Here is a 17,834-nt window from a genome sequence, read left to right as displayed (position 1 = left end):
TTATGAATTATGTCTGGTGCAGAGGGAATAACGATAGGGAAGTTAATGCCCCCGTGGAGAACCAGTTGAAACCATTTGAAACCATTTTTAGTTTAAATGTGAGCGAATAAGAAATTACAACCTGTGTAAGTAGAATTTACAAAGAACAGCGGTGGTGAATTGTTTATGGGATAGTTGTGTCTGCATGTGCTGCGAGAATTCTGCATGATGGTCGGAACCACTATCATCAATGTACTTCAATGCCAATGATGGCCGACTGTGATTTTGAGGGAAATGTTGATGCGCGGTGAGACTGGCTCTGGTCACAATCCCTGGTCACGTTTTATAATGCTGAGTTAAATAATTTCTTTTGAGTTGAAGGCTTGTTTCTTCTAAATGACCTCAGTAATTCTTCACTATTGTGATCCTTCATAAATAATGTGGCGGGCTTTGTAACCCCTGGCGTTTACCAACTCGTTAGATGTTGTTCGGAGACAATGTGGCGTGTATTTTGCTTCTGCTTGTACTGACGTGGCCCTGTAAATATCTGTCGAGAATGAGGAAAACAATCTTCTTGCTAACCGTTTGGCAGTAAACCAGATTTAGGCATGGACTGGACTGAGGACATGTTTTTTGGTGAAACTAATTATCAACATGTATTTCCCCTACACATGTGTTATTGTCTCGTAATGGCATTGGCAGTGGGAATGCTGAGCAAGTACAAACCTGTACATCATATGAGGGTGTGTAGGCGACCTGTTACAGATCAGAGATAGTAGAAAAGACAAAAACCTGTTGAAAAGATAATTTTTATACAATTTAAGAATTTAAACATTGTAGAACCAAATGAATAATTAAATTGCATCATACAGTTTTTGGGTTCTTCTAGGAACCAACACTAACCCCGTAATTTATAATTTCAAAATATTCATATATCTCCTTATATGAGAAGAACGTGTTTGTATTCAGAACCGCGTCACTATTCTAATGAATTAAAAAGTTGTAACGACTATAGTAAAATTTCTAATTTTAAATAGCGAAGTTTGCACAAAATGCACACCAGTGTTTTAACACAATGTATGATTAAAAGGCTTGTGCCAAACAATTAATCGAACGACATCATACAGGTATTTTGTCCTTCCAGGACTCTCCAGTTATGCTGTATTTTCTGTAAACTTTGAAAAGTTGGAGGCAGCTGAGGGACATCCAAAATGATTGAAAGAAATCTCAAATTCTAGGTAGGAAGGTGCATTTCCCCATTATTTGTAACTTTCCTCTGCTGTAAAAACATTTCAGTTATTCAAACTTTGACATGTTTTGATGATTAATTTAGAAATATAATGCATACAAAATAATATGGAACAAGAGGTCTAGCGGTCTTCATTGTCACCTGATGTAAGCAAATTGAATATAAAGGTTATAATTTACGTATCTTTCAAGTGTCATTAAAAAAGAAATTGATGATAGTAAGGTAGTGTCAATGCATGCTAACCAGCAAAACTGTTATCTTGCACTAATGTTTCTGATCAAGTTATTTCCAACGGAAAACAAATAACGTTATGCTTAAACAACAAAAAAAGACATGTCTAGTTGATTTAAATGTAAAACTTTGTAAATGCAATACAGCATTCTTCGGGGTTGCTTAAGCTAAGCACTAATGCAAACTGATACTACGTACCCACACATAAGTGTTCCGAAGATTCATCTTGCATCAGTTTGCATTTAAAAGAACTTGCAATTTTGCCTTTAAAATGGTTGTTTATATGAATCTTAAATATGGAATTCCTTAAAGAAAGGGTAGTTGTACCTTAATCTTATCAAATCCTACAAAATAAATCTACCCATTTGTTCATCTTTGACATTGTCTTGTCATAACTTATACCATATCAGTTCCCTGGGTGGAAAAGTGATTGCAATACATCTCTTATTAAGGATCCAATGATAGCCCGGAGATCGTTTTTCGTCTCTATGAAGAGTACATGAGGTGGTATTATTGAATTTTATAACCATATTTGTTTTTAACTGAAAGTAAATGTGAAGAAAGACATTAATCGTGGAGCATGATGGCGTCTTTTCATTTCACGTTTCTTCTGGAATTTATTGAGTATTACCTACGATCCTCGTTGTCTTAAAAGGTTAGTTCGGCATTTAAATCGGAATCACTCTTCATGTTTTCTACGAGTTGGAAAGAAATAAAAGAATATACGTTTTTATAACACAAACAGAGGAAGATTTGAGCGCGACACTTCAATGACTACACGTTCACCTTAAAAGGACAAATGACCAGTGTGGAGCGTACCAGCACTAACTTACACGTGCGTAGTGTACGCGATGGTAAGGAATCGGTTATCTTTTTAGCTGTACTATAACCCTATGTACTCTAAGGCTGAAAAAATATGTCAATTCATTATATTGACACGATGGTATTTTACTTGTTATTGTTATGCACTCTAAATGTCCATAGGTCAATTTTACAATTTCAATATGTCCCGATCAGAGCAAAGTGCACTTAGCTCCTACATATTTCCCACCGGCATGCTTATTCTAGCGAGAACAACAATGTTGCCATTTATTTGAGGAATATGAGAAACACTGATCGCCTGTGAATATTTTAGACAATTGATATTATCATTGCATACAGGAATGTTTTTATTTGAATTTGGCTAACCCCTCCTCCCCAAAACAAAAACAAAACACAACCAAAAAACAAAAACGAAATTCAAAACTGTTTATCATCATAGTATCTTTGACAATTTTGCTACAACTAGAATTTACAAGTGTAACCATGTACGTTCGTTTAATAGAATTTACCATTGTAATCATGTACGTCGGTTTAGTAGAATTTACCATTGTAATAATATACGTTGGTTTGGTAAAATTTAGCATTTTAATCATGTACGTTCGTTTAGTAGAATTTACCATTGTAACCATGTACGTTCGTTTTTTGTCTTCATCCGTGTGGATTTAAATATATGATTTATGCTTGGAGACATTTCTTATCATTTTGTTTCGTCCTGATTAGCCTTACTTAACTTAATTGTTGCTGGCTTGTGAAAGATAACACAAAGCAACTTAGTCACGTTAGCATGACTCTTATTTTACTCACATTTCACTAGCAAACTGTAAGGACCACTCCTCTCACCACCCATTAAAAATCGAACGAATGGTAGACAAGAAAAAGCTTTATTCATTTAAGGTGTAACTGTATGATAACCTACGGTGACGTTAGAGCATCAATTTTCTGCGAAAATGTCGATATTTTGGCGACATCGATATATTTTAAGAGGCGTTCATTTAAAAAAAACCCACAAATATGGTGAATGGTGAAATAGAATATAAGTTAAAAAAGTGTGTTAAATATTTAGATATACCCGCGTTCTTTGAGGCCAGATAGATTGGCGTTACGCTTGACCTCAAGACGATGCCATTTCTCTAGTAAGAATCGCCCAAAAACATATGTAAGATATTAAAAAAGACACAAGCAAATGTCTTCACAGGAAAGATTTGATGAAAACCAACTTATTCAACATTTGCTTCATCTGAGTCCAATCCGTTTGATCAAAACTACAAAAGTTATATCACATACGATTTCTTATTTTACATTATATTTGATCGGATAAACAACAGAGACAAAATATTATATATATATATTCAAAGTTAATGTTGGCTGTTTCAACTTACAGATAACTTGTTGGACTGAGCCAAAAACATCTAAATTTTTGTTGAACTGGCATATAAGAATTTCTATATAGCAGCATATTGATATTACACCGAGAAGGAAGATTTCTAAACCACTGTAATCTTAATTGTGAGAAGTTAGGACAGTAGAAAAGAACAGTTAGGTAGTTTCGACAGAATACTTACAAGAACACATGGGATTTTCAAGTTTTGTAAAAGTGAGTAATCATTAAGGAACTATCAGTTGAGCATGATACATTCAACCGAATCTACTCTTTCAGTGGTAGAAATAGGATGGAACAAACCCAATGTGTTAATGGACATCTGTGGACGTCTGAAGGTAAGTGAGTGGTTGGTTATGCTTAACGTTGTCGGGAAGAACATTTCATAAGTTAACAGAAGAAAGTAAAAATAATATTTATTTAAATCTAGTTCGACATCTTATCTGACAGTAATTATTTTCGTTTCTAGTATCACGAGAATAAATATCAGAATGACGAGCGAGGAGTAGGTTAGATAAGCAGGACAGACGTTGACCATCAACAATCTTATGAAAATGTTAGTTTGTGTTTTCGTCTTCTTTCAATATGAGGGCCCCAACTAGTTTCTGATTACGATCTCTCGTGACAAGTGACATCTGTTTCAATTATCACTACATTTAATTGAATTTGGTCTAACAGGTTACTTTTGGCATGTTGTTAGACTGTTTCATATTACATCCTTATTCTGACTAGAGACGAATAAAGTAAATTATTCTAAAGCATTTTCCTGTCAATGAAATATTTTAGTTTTTCTTAAAATGCCTAGTTTCATTAATAATTGAATATGGCTAGTTCAACCTCCATTAGAAGATGAAGACACCGAGCTGTTTATTTTATGTATCCTCCGTTAGTGGGGTGTGGAGTGGTTTGTCAATCTGCCTACTTTCTGTCATCGACCCTGTCTTACTGAAATTGAAATAAACAAGCCTTGAACCATTCGTTAATAGGATTTTATTCAAGAGACCGGCGATCAGGTCCTACAAATTTACTATATCGTATAGCGACGTTCGATCAACAAACAACACTATAATACAATTAGTATATTTGGTGATGTCATTTGTAAACAGAAACAATAATGGACCTAAATTTGACCCTTGAGGAACTGCAGCAGCAATATAAATTCAGTTTGATTTTTATTATGGATGACAACATGTTGACTGCGATTATGTAAATAGCTCGAGAACCAATTAAATACATTACAAATGATACCAAAATAATGGAATTTAGAAAGAAGGCCGTCATACCGTGTACAATCGAATGTCTGATAATATCGCAGAATGCAATTCCAACGTTTTTTTATCTAAAGCGAAAAACATATCAATAGAAATAGATAGAAGTCGACTTATATTGGAATCACTGGATCTGAAAGATGAAATTAAGGAATTGTCATTTAAATAGTTATCAACATAATTATATATACATTTTCCCATAATTTTACCTATATTAGACAAAAGAGAGATGAAAAGTAATTTCTTTTTTCTTTCTCTATTTTTTTGTTCACATCTTTATATTTGCCCTCCTCTTTAGTGACAGAAAGTAGCAATTTGTAAGAGAATTATCGGATGAAGTTTGAAGAGGGCAATTAGGAATATCCAGAAGAGGGTAAATAAGATTATTGCGCTGCTTCTTCGATAAGACTTAGATAATAGAGGATAAGGTCAGAACCAACAGTGTTTTTTGTCGTCAAGTGAATGCATTACGTCAAGAACATATTGTCGGAATCTAAGAATGTCAGAAGGAGATAAATTATGTGATATGTTAAGATCAGGAGTGTAAAAATTAGTGTCCTAAATTGTATTTTGTGAGCTGAAGAAAGGTCGCCGCGTATAAAGTTACCATAATTGGAAAGGGAGGAATATAATTCTTATATGTGTTAGACGAAATACGATTAACAATTCAGTAGGGTTAAGCTTTACATATATGTAATTGCGTGCTAGATTTACGAATGGCGCTTATACATATTTTAAAGACTTTCCTGAATTTCGATCAGTTGTCAGCATTCTGTGACTTTTTAGCTTTGCAATTTATACATATACTTACTTCTACGAATTAATTGTTTAATTGCACTATTCATCAAAGCAGCATCACTCTCTCTTACAATGATATCTTAATTAGGAATACACTGAACTGCGGTTTTAGTTAACATCATGTAAATAGCTATGTGCTTTTGTCTATGTCATCAATATCTAAAGTGCTGTCTCAGCCAACGTTAGAAAGTCTGTCACTGTAGTCGGCGTGGTTGCTTCGGGCAAATAGTCATACGTTATGTCTGAAAATGGATTTAAGGGATTTTGAACTAATAAGAGTGCAGCGCACGGGGCAATGCTATCGGATTAACTGATCGAGGGATTTTTCACCAACATGAAACATGTTAACTAAAGACAAATCACTTGGGCAAACTATATAATACAAGGTGGAAGACGAATCATGGTATTAAGTAAGACTGGCAAAGCTTTGGGAAAGATTTGAAACTGATAGTTAACTATGTGTAGAGAGGGAATAACAATACTAAGAAAACGTAAATTAGATATTAAAAAAGTTAAAAGCACGATCTATGGGATGAGATATGAGATCCGGGAAAGAATCTAGTGCAACGGGGGCCTGTAAGAAGTCCCATATAAAAAGTGATCTTCCAGAAATATTCAGGTGCAGCCATACACATTCTATTGGGGATATCTCTAGATCGTGTCTACATTGAGAGAAAATTTTATTGCTTACGTATACTAACACTCCTCTTCCTTGTCTGTTGGATCTGTAGTAACAATAAGGGGATACAAAACTAGGACAGCCTAAATCAGAAGTTATCTCGTCATTTCTAAGCCACGTTTCCATGATGAAACCGAGGACAAGTTAGACTCACTTGGCTCAGAATTACACTCAACATCAACAGAAAGAAGGAACAATGGTATGATAATTAGCAAACTGATTCCTAGCATAGTAGAGAGAGACACAACATAATTTACCTCATTATGTCATTTTATTCATGTCATTAAAACATGTTTGCAATTTGACCGCAGAGAATAGGATATTCACCATACATATAGTACAAGTAATACAAACAAGATGCCTGCAAACCCAGCTCGAAACATACATGTCTATTTACCCTGTACATAATAACAATGATCGTTATCGCATCCGGAAAGGATAAAAAGTGACACATTCCGTACTACGACCAACACAGTTCTGAGTATAAGATCATAATGCAGTATATTGGGGATAAGTCTATCTATGATAGAAGAATTCTATGATCGCCAAATAGTGATCACATTGAGAAGTATATCTTTGTGCGAAATGAAGCTTGACGTGTTTGATGGTCGTTAGCCTGTTGTTGTATATCTGGTTCTCATTTGAGAACGAGACATTACTTACTTGGATTGACCAAGGTTTACATTGCGGGTGTCGTCGACGAAGCAGAAGATGCTTACTCATCCGAAACACCTGGTCTTATTTTTTTTGTACTTTTTCAGGAGTCTCCATGTAAATCTTTCTTTTGTTCATAGTTTGCGCTAGTGTTATAGAATTTGAGTTTGAAATATGATTGTTGCCATGTTGGTATTTTCTCGGTTTTTGTTGGTAAATGAAAGGTATGGTAGTCAAAAGGTTGAAAAATCTGATAATTGTTGTTACCATCGTACAAAATAAACATTCCAAACTGTACATAAAGATATAATACAAGACAAGAATACGTCAAAATGGATACTGCTTATTAAGCCCGTAATACAATGAAAAATTGACAATGATTGGTGTGGTGCCAATATCTTGTGTTACTGACAGGCTTTATATAACGTGCGTTTGTTAATAACCTGACACTCATATGTCAATGTACAGATAATGCACATTTATTCACACAAACGTTGCGCTCATATAAAGACACATTATGACAGCGATATCAATCCATACGCAATGCATGTCCATCTTATATCATCACTGATTTATATATATCATCCCTGATATATAAAGAATACACGATCAGTGTCCTACATTAATTTATGTCAATGTCACCACGGACAAAAACGTAATAAATAATATTAGCAAAATAACATCTCCTCACAAAGAGGAAATTATCTATCACCCAACAAAAAAGATAAAAAGTGACAACTGGCATAGTTGATTGTTTTGGTAAAATTGTTGTCAGACAATATGCAGTGTATTTTTTTCCGAGACGAAGCTCCGGGGAGGCTTAATACGACAGTCTGGTCTGAATATTTTTACACACCATCGTCAGGGAAGGATATATCTTGGCATAAATTCCGTACATTGCGGCCTTAATTAGGTTCCATAACGGACACTTCTTGATGAATATCAAACCTGATAGGGTTGGATAGGAAACACCAGTATTAATCACACTCACAATAAATGCTCAATACGGGAAAATCGTATCATCGCAATTTGAAAATGGTGGGAAAAAAGGAATGTGATTTCATTGCAGATAAATTGACATTTTAAGAGTGCCATAAAGCCCATCACACGACAATGCCAACCGGCACTAAACCGGACTTCAAGAGTAACAACGGCAAGAAAATCGGCGAGACTTTGTCCACTTGAAAAATCACTATTGTTGTATATGTCGTTGATGTTGTTCTACTGTTGTCCTATAGATGTAAAAACCGATATGCTATCGCATACTTTTTTCCTTCACCTTAAGTCTTATCGATCGCAGAAGCAGTAGAGTAGTAGCACGCAATCACGTCACTGAGGAATGTAAGTACACTGCTTGCATATCAACATGACTTCAGGTATAACATTGGTACCATTACGATACACACCAAGACAACCGAAGAACCGTCAATCCGTTACAAGTCGTTATCGTTGCCCTGCCAACATCAATGAAGCTGTAATGGAGTACTGGCGATATAGTATCGCTTCTCATCCCCGTAGCACAATGTCAAAATGTTTTTTCAACAATTAAAACAATTTTTGATTCGTCATTGCTTATTTTGTCGTCCATGTACCCTTTGCGCTGCCAAAGAAGTCCCGATACCCGGACAGTCAAAACAAGCTGAATTTCACAATACATTTTACAAAATATACAACTAGTGCAATTTTAGTTCGACAACCCACAAAATACAGATACAATGACAAAATCTGAATTCAAACTCGAAATCGATTTAAACAGCATGGAACACAAGAAAGGTTTATTCAGATAACCTTTTGAAATTTAAATGAAAGCGTATTTTTTCATGGAAGATCTCCGTAAGGTTACGTCTAGTCAATCCAGGTAAGCAATGTCAGGTTCTCAAAATGGGAATCAATGACACCTTGTAAAATGAAACTGTCGGGTATATTATCTATCATCTACCACGCCTTAATTCTTCGTTTTTATGCATGGTGATATGTTTTTGTTGTTTCCATGTCTCACAAGGAATCACTATATTTTCCAGTGATGATTATGATTATTACTGTAGAGTTTCTCAAATGTCTTCATTAAATGGCATCAATCGAAAATTCTGTGTTGTACATTCCTATGTTGACATCTTTCAAAAAAAAACTTAATATAGATAACATGTTTCAATGAAACTTAAACATATCAATCTATTTCATAGTCGTTTGCAAAGATTTGGAATACGGACCAATTATTTAGATATCTACAGCACGATGACAGACACGTATGCTATTACAGTGAAAATATCTACAACATCATGAATGACACAGGTGTAATCATTGTAAAGGTTTCAATAAGGAGATATGAAAAACGTTTGTTACCACTGTAAGAATATATTCAGTGTGATGAGTGACACAGGTATAATTACTGTAAAGGTATCTACAGTGTGATGAGTGACACAGGTATTACCACTATAAGGTATCTACAGTGTGATGAGTGACACAGGTATTATCAATGTAAAGGTATCTACAGCGTGATGAGTGACACAGGTATTACCACTATAAGGTATCTACAGCGTGATGAGTGACACAGGTATTATCAATGTAAAGGTATCTACAGCGTGATGAGTGACACAGGTATTATCAATGTAAAGGTATCTACAGCGTGATGAGTGACACAGGTATTATCAATGTAAAGGTTTCTACAGCATGATGAGTGACACAGGTATTATCAATGTAAAGGTATCTACAGCATGATGAGTGACACATGTATTACCACTATAAGGTATCTACAGCGTGATGAGTGACACAGGTATTACCACTATAACGTATCTACAGCGTGATGAGTGACACAGGTATTACCACTATAAGATATCTACAGCATGATGAGTGACACAGGTATTACAACTATAAGGTATCTACAGCGTGATGAGTGTCACAGGTATAATGACTGTAAAGGCATCTACAGCGTGATGAGTGACACAGGTATAATGACTGTAAAGGCATCTACAGCATGATGAGTGACACAGGTATAATAACTGTAAAGGCATCTACAGCGTGATGAGTGACACAGTTATAATGACTGTAAAGGCATCTACAGCGTGATGAGTGGCACAGGTATAATGACCGTAAAGGCATCTACAGCGTGATGAGAGACACAGATGTTACATCTTATCAAAAGTCCTACAGCGGGTTAAGTAACACAAATGTCATCACTTGCCGTGGTATCTACAGCGCTATGAGTGAGGCTTACGTATTGATAGAATTAACCACCTAGAAATTAATGGCAGTTGATCCCCGGCTGTTGTCAAATACTGTCAAACATAAACAACATCAATATTCTAGTAAAGTATTGAAATGTTTGACAATTACAACGAATAATGATAGGCATGACTAAATCAATGATTTGTCATTGTCAAAATTTATACTTCTTCCTAAACAGTTAACTTGAAAAATTTTAATTTACTTCAAAAAGAACGTATTATCACCTAAACACAAACCTGTTTGCTATTTTTTCCATACCAAAAATAGTTAAATGTAATCCTGACATGGAAAATATAAGATACTCATATAGGAAGCCATCAACAGATCTGGTTTGGTGAGGCTTTGTAGATAATATATCCAGTTGATTATCAAAGCATTTTCTACGTTGAAATCAGAACTATGCTTGAGTTGTGATATCTAAGAATAATATGTTATGGGTTGGGTGCAATCATGAAGGTTTTTTATTCTAAACTCATTTAAAATGAAGCCGTTTAAGAATTATTTATAACGAGGATTTTACTTTGTCCGGATAATTTAGATAGTTTTCCCATGTGATACATAAGGCACTATGAATAATCCGTGTTGCTTTCTCGTACGATGATAATTTTATATCAGTTGAAGTTTGAGAAAAGGTCAGAATTATCTAATGATATAATCCATTCGGCCCACAGAGAATTCGTATAAATAAAATTATATTCATAGAGATACCTTGAAAAGAAAAAATACAATACTTCATTGTAATACTCCTACGGGTAGACACATATTTTCGCTTTATCTCCCCATGTCTCGATAGACTGATGCTATTATTGGACGACCCGAGGTCTATCTCGGCAGTTTGTCGACGATAATTTTAATGGACAATCGGCTGTTCTCTGTGATTCACTTTGATATTAGGACAAAGCCTGGCCAATAATGATAAATAACATGCCTTATAGCGAACCGGTCGATAGTGACCTGGGGATCGGTTGATAATAAGTAGATAGGTATTGGACATCCATGTTACGTCTGAATCAGCAAAGTGCTTGTCCTGGGGATGAGCGTCAAGTTGACGCTGAATTAACGAACGAAGAATGCGTATTTATTACTACATAAAATCTGTTTCGACAAAATGTATGTCGGCGGAGTGATGAGTTCCAATAAGACGCGAGATATTGCGACATTAAATTCCTATTTGTGGAATGCTCGTTAACCGATACTCTTCGTTCAGACACGTAGACTGGATGACGTCAATTGCGGATATAGAACTGAGGAACCCCTGATGTAATCTTTATTAATTTCATATCTTTAACAATTAAATAGAGTGAAAACAATAGATAACTGAAGAAAAAGAGAGTTTATCAATTAGAATGTCCCAATTTGTAACTAAAAAATTCCGTTTGGTATAACGTTGGATTCGGTGCCGATAACTGAAGAGTTCAAAAAACCATAATAATGCGCTAACCCGTTAATCGGTTTTAGAACTAAAGAAGCTGCGCAGACTTGATGACACAACAGGGTTATATTCATGGGTGCTTACACTACTTCCTCCTTTTCTTAAATGTGAAATTGCATGAAAACTAGCATGAAACTCCATTTAGTAAAGTTTTATCTTAAAACGGGATAATCAAGAGCGGGAGAAAGCGAAGTAAATAACAAGGCTTTTGGGGTCTCAATACATTTGCCAATAGCAATCTACACCCGAATGGGGAAATAATATAAAATGTTGTATAAATCATAAAGAGTCTAAATTAGGTTTATAGTTGGGTAAGCATATTTATATTCATTTATTTTATATCCCAAAGTAGACGAAGAAACATTACCATTAGAACATTTGGAGTCCTTGCTTGGTTTTATATCTACAGATAGTCTACATCATGAACCTAACTGTTGCCAAGACGGTGGAATCCAGGAAAGATGAAAGCCATTACGTTAGCGATAACAGAATATGTCGGACAAAAGGTCATTTGCTGCCTGATTTGTGTCTAAACTATCTCTAGTATTGCGACAATATTGAGAGAGTTTTACTCAAAGGATTAGGCAAATTGCACACATAAAATAACATACATCAACGTAAATTTAGTATAAGTTGCAGTAATGCAAAATGATGAATTAAACTACTGACGCCGAATTGGATCTGATGCGAAGTAGGGATTACAAATTACGACTTTATTGATGAATAATGAGCTTATTAAGTAAATTTCAAATTAAGTCATGTTTGTAAAGATAAGATCAACCATCCGCGCAGTGAAAAAATCATATTTCAAAAATAGTGTCAAAATTTCTAGAGTCTCGTGTAAGACTTGTTTTGACTATGTTCGGAATATCAAAGTGTTCTTGACATTCCTGGTATTTGATTTACATATATTATTTATCAAGGTTTCAAAGAGTACAGGTTGATGGTAATTATGGAGAAGGTCACGGTCGTTATATTGATCTCAGGTTTATATTTGTTTGTGGGATACGAAGCTGGACGTGTTTGATGCTGGTTAGTTTACCTGTTGGTACCGTTGTTGTATACATAGTTCTCATATTAGAACAAGATTTACATGGCGGGTGTCATCGATGAGGCAGAGGACGCTTACTCTTTCATAACGCTTAGCCCTGTTCTCTTTGTAATTTTTAAGAAGTTTCATATTTTGCCCTTGTTTTATAAAATTCGAGTTTTGATTATGATTGTGTTGTTATGTTGGTAGTTTCTTGTTGTTTGTAGTATCATCATAGTATGCACGTTGATATGTTTTGTTGTTTTTATCAACTATGTATCTTTCTGTCACAACGTTTTGGAAATAAGTTATACCAAGCTCAATAGGACAGACGACCGGATACTTTCTCTTGTCATAGAATTGGACCATACATACCATACTGAAACGCGACCGCCCTATCACTTCCTTGAATCAACACATCTTTTATTTCAGTACTTAATAACTAACTTAAAATACTGTTATTAGTAATGAGTAAAGATTTATTGTTTCAACATTAAAGAACTGATTTAAATAACAGAAGGTTTTGTCACTAAACTAATGAGGAGCAGGTGTTTGATGATCAGTAATATAATCAAAACTAAATGTCAAGCGAAACGTTATGTTTCTTTCCTTTTAGTTTCTGTCGAAAATAACGTAGGATTTTTCTTTTATAATCATATCTGTCTCGAGAGTATAAACGTATTACGTATACAACTTCACCGTGTATATAGTATAACGTTTCCTAGGAGTGAACACGATCAAACTAGGAATTCCAGATTAAAGGAAACATTTTTTATTCCGATCTAATTATTTGTAAAACATTGATGAAATGAAACTGCAATTTTCAGTCATCAGTGTGGAAAGTAACGATGAAACAACATCAACGCTACAGACAGGACAGACATTTTTATGTATGGGCTTTGGTGTCGTTCCTTGATGCAGATGTATACCTTATCAATGCCACCTAAATTAGAGTACTGGGACGTTGTTACACAATTAATACCATCTGATACAAGCAAAATATCCTATATAAAAAACATCAGAAACCGCCTTTGTCTTCAACAGCTCGGTCTATAAACTGGAACATCTTTTGTTCCAGTTTTATTGCATTATCACAGCCGTAGTCGGTCTGTTGTTGCCAATTGTGTTAGTATTGACCGACATTGCTATCTGGTTATAAGACAGAACAAGAGGAATCTTAATTCAAAATTAGGTTTGTTCAGATGTCATTATCGTTTAATTTCTATGATTTTTGTAATGTCTTATGACGTACATAATCACGTGATTCCTCGTTAACAACATAGACGATTCCATGGAGTTAAATCGACTGTTTTTCATTGTTAGCAACAATTTAATTTTTAATGTTCATTCGCTGTGTGAACCGTAAAACCTAGATAGAATAATCAATGAAATAAGGCGCATTACATTTCTAGGTTATGGCCTCTAAGCGTCTTTATCACTAGTCCTTCACCTCTGGGTCGCGTGTTGGAGGCCTACGTAGGGCAGTCGCTAGGAACTGGCCATAGGTCGGTGATCTTTCTCCGGAATCTCCGGCTTTCCTCCACCAATCAAACCATGCACGCCATTCAATGACCTGACTGTGTATAGGGCGTAAAGCGACTATAAACCAAACCTGTCTAGGGTCAAGCGTAATACACCCTACAACTATTGCATTGTTTTGGGTGTTCCTGGATCTCAGTTAAATCGTTAAATCCTTATGAAAATATGTTTGATATCGATAATTTTGTTGGAGAAATAGTTTAGACGATGTGAACACTATAACAATAACCTAACCAACCAACCCCCCCCCCCCCCCCCCCCCCCCCAAAAAAAAAAAAAAAAATACTCAAAGACATTTATTCACCATTATACATATTTAGCGTAACATGACGTTATTATGTTATTCATAACATTTGATAAAGGAACATTTTGTCCTAAAAAATCCTAAACTTGGATAGGTAGCATTATTGTGTTGAATGTATTATTTTCGTGACATTCGTTTTGTGGTGATATTTGTTTGAAAATAATGTGTCAATGGAAAAGTATAAAAGCTGCGACGAAGCTACTTGTTAACTTAGGTTTTTGTGTTACTATTCATTTAGCGTGAACAGCGTATCTATTTTACATACATATTTCATACTGTTATATAGTTTATGTGTAACATTAATAGAGGCCAACTTGTACGTAAGTAGGAGTAAGTAGGTAATGTATTCATCCACTTATAGCTATGAAAACGTATCATTTTTTTTTTATTAAAGATACATACAGAGAAATATATACAGATGCCTTGGACATATGGTGTCAGTTGTGTATAGGAGTTCAGGATTTTCTTGTAACATGCACCTGAACATCTTGTTACTTTTACACTGGTAGACCATCCAGGAATCTTATTTGAATGTGATCTACCACGTGAAGCCTATCGTTCGTCAGACATAGTTAACCATGCACATTTACATCATTTCCATTTCGCTTTTAATATATTATAGTCGCACATGCAATTTTCTCGTTCAAAACACGAATAATTACAACAAACATCACCAATATACCACGTGCCAGCAATTACATTAACATGGCCCTAGCGTTCTGTTTTTGTACTGCGTGAACACGTTACACTTTGTCACTGTAAAGAATCACTAGAATGGCATAAGACCAATAGTACGCTGCAAAGCTTTTCTTAGACGCAGAGTAATCGGCGTTTGTTTTCTTTGGTGTCTATTGTCGCCAGTTATAGAAACTGAATATCGATCACTGTTATTCTGTTTTTATAAGAGTTTTATTGAAAATTATCGTTTCCAGTCGTAGATAAAAATATTGAGGATATTTGATTAACAAAGATCTAAGAAGGCGAGAGAAAACACACATTAAGATGAATCAGAAGACGGGTATAATTCCAGAGACCCTAAATTTATACTCTTCCTGGATTTGTTCCCGAAGCAAATCGTTTGTTGATATCGGTATATATGCTCTCATATAAGATTTTTTCTATTCCGTGTCGAGGCTAGGAGAATTCAGTTGTGTAGTAACACTATAAACTGACAAAACAAACATGAGTTAACCTAGGATATCATATTTTCTTATTTTATCTTGGAACATAAAGCATAGATTTCATTTAAAATAAACAAAATCACAGATGCATAACTATGCTTTAAGTTCGCTGTTTTATTGAAATAGATATGGAAAGTCATATCGCAAATATGTTTATATGTCTGAGGGGTTTTTCTTGTTACTGTCGTAATGAAGCAAACGAAACAGGAATGTCAAAACTCCAATATTACCAATGCTTCTAAAAATACCAATAGTTTTTTTTCTTTCTCAAATTATAAGAATGAAAATACCTATATATCAACATGATCAAAACTCAAAATCGATTAAACGAGGATAAAGTATGAATCAAAAAGTATAATTGCACGCGTACCATTTAAAAGTGTATTAAGTAGAAGACTTAGTGTCCGGGAAGAGTAAACGCTTATATCAACGATTTGTTTAATATCTATTATGTTTATGGCTTAATAACAACAGTAACAACTGAAGTCTGTTTGGCAACATGGCGCATCTATTCAAGAGTACCCTTGACCATGACATGAATCATGAACAGTTAGACGCTTACGCTTGTAAACAATACCAATAGTCTGTACTATAAAAGTACTAACATTACATCCCCCTTTGTTGGGTATTTGAAAACTGAATTAAGTGCATTCTAAATTATAATAATGAAGGCTTAGTGTTTACTTATACACACATAATGCCTTATCAAAATAAACGATAATGTAACTTTTCACTGGAGAACAGAATCTTCCAAATTGTTTTACCACAGTCTTGGACCTAGCAAATTGTAGCGCAGTCTTGAACCTAACTCATTTACTAGTAAACACTGTCTGGAACCTGACACATTTTGAAACACAGTTTATAAATCCAGTCTATCGGGTGGTTTGGATATTCGTCCAGATCGTGTACGTGTGACTGCTGGATAATCGGAAGCGTCGTCTCGAGGCAACTCATGGCTTCCATAGTCGGTTGTCGGTGACTCTTCATCATGTGCACTTTCCATTAGTTCAATCGTTATGGGGCTATGCGTTTTTACCAAGAATCTGCGATTCCTCCTTATTTCTCCCTGGCGTGTTTTTACGATGTAGGACCTGGGTGTTGGATGGTTTGACTTCACCTCTCCAGGTACTTTTGTACCTTTAACCCAGACGTTGTCGCCAGGCTTAAGCTCCTGTTGAGCATGTGCTCTGTGACGTTTGTCATAGTTTCTTTTCTGAATTTGCTTCTCACTTGTATCACGTTTCCGGAACGTATCACTTCTCCATTGGAGTTTATAGAGCGATGGGTGTGTCACTAGTGTTGAACGTAACTTCCTTTCCATCAATAGTTCGGCAGGACATTGTCCTGTTTCGAGCGGTGTGGTCCTATACGAGAGCAATGCAAGATACGGGTCTTTCGATTCGGCCAACAGTCTCTTGACAGTTTGCACTGCCCTTTCCGCCTCTCCGTTGCTCTGGGCGTATCGAGGGCTACTTGTCACGTGTTCAAATCCGTACTCCGCAGAGAACTGACGAAATACATCAGAGCAATATTGGGGGCCATTATCCGACCGCACAATTTCTGGTATTCCATGTCTAGCGAATATGGATTTCAGGTGATCAACCACGATGTGTGACGTAGTGCCCATGAGTTTGCTAATTTCAATGTAGCGCGAAAAGTAATCAACCACCAAGACATAGTTATTGCCTTTCCAGTAGAATAGATCAGTTCCGACCTCCTTCCACGGGCGTTCCGGTGTAACTGATGAAACCATGGGTTCCGCTTTGTCCGTTCTGTGTTTAGCACATTGCAGACAGTCTTTAACGATATCCCCAATATCCTTGCTCATTCTAGGCCACCATACTGATTCTGAAGCTCGGCGACGACATTTTACATCCCCTGATGACCTTCGTGTATTTGGGACAGTATTTCCCTCCTTAATACCGTTGGAATCACTAGGCGAGGATTGCGCATGAGAAGGCCTTGTTGAACAGTTAGTTCACTTGCCATTGGCCAAAATAGATTTGCAGACTTTGACAGGGTTCTCCTATCTGGCCACCCATGAAGACAATTTCGCTGCAAGTCG

At 35.7% G+C, this 17,834-nt stretch overlaps 1 protein-coding gene across 1 annotated transcript; it reads right to left on the bottom strand.

Moving 5' to 3' along the window:
* Nucleotides 1-16,628: 16,628 nt before the first annotated feature.
* Nucleotides 16,629-17,597, bottom strand: LOC132562764 (uncharacterized protein K02A2.6-like). The gene has a single exon (XM_060227525.1). The coding sequence runs from the start codon at nt 17,595-17,597 to the stop codon at nt 16,629-16,631; it is 969 nt and encodes a 322-aa protein (XP_060083508.1).
* Between the last annotated feature and the right edge of the window lie 237 nt (nt 17,598-17,834).

Source organism: Ylistrum balloti, unplaced genomic scaffold, assembly GCF_031769215.1.
Source record: "Ylistrum balloti isolate Yb309-2 unplaced genomic scaffold, AGI_CSIRO_Ybal_v1 Utg371506, whole genome shotgun sequence".
NCBI lineage: Eukaryota > Metazoa > Mollusca > Bivalvia > Pectinida > Pectinidae > Ylistrum > Ylistrum balloti.
The sequence above is the reverse complement of the archived record's forward strand: the minus strand, read 5'-3'. Positions and strand labels throughout refer to the sequence as shown.

What these genes read in the sequence shown, in the direction of transcription:
- LOC132562764 (XM_060227525.1), bottom strand. Translation starts at nt 17,597, where the DNA reads ATGAGCAAGGATATTGGGGATATCGTTAAAGACTGTCTGCAATGTGCT.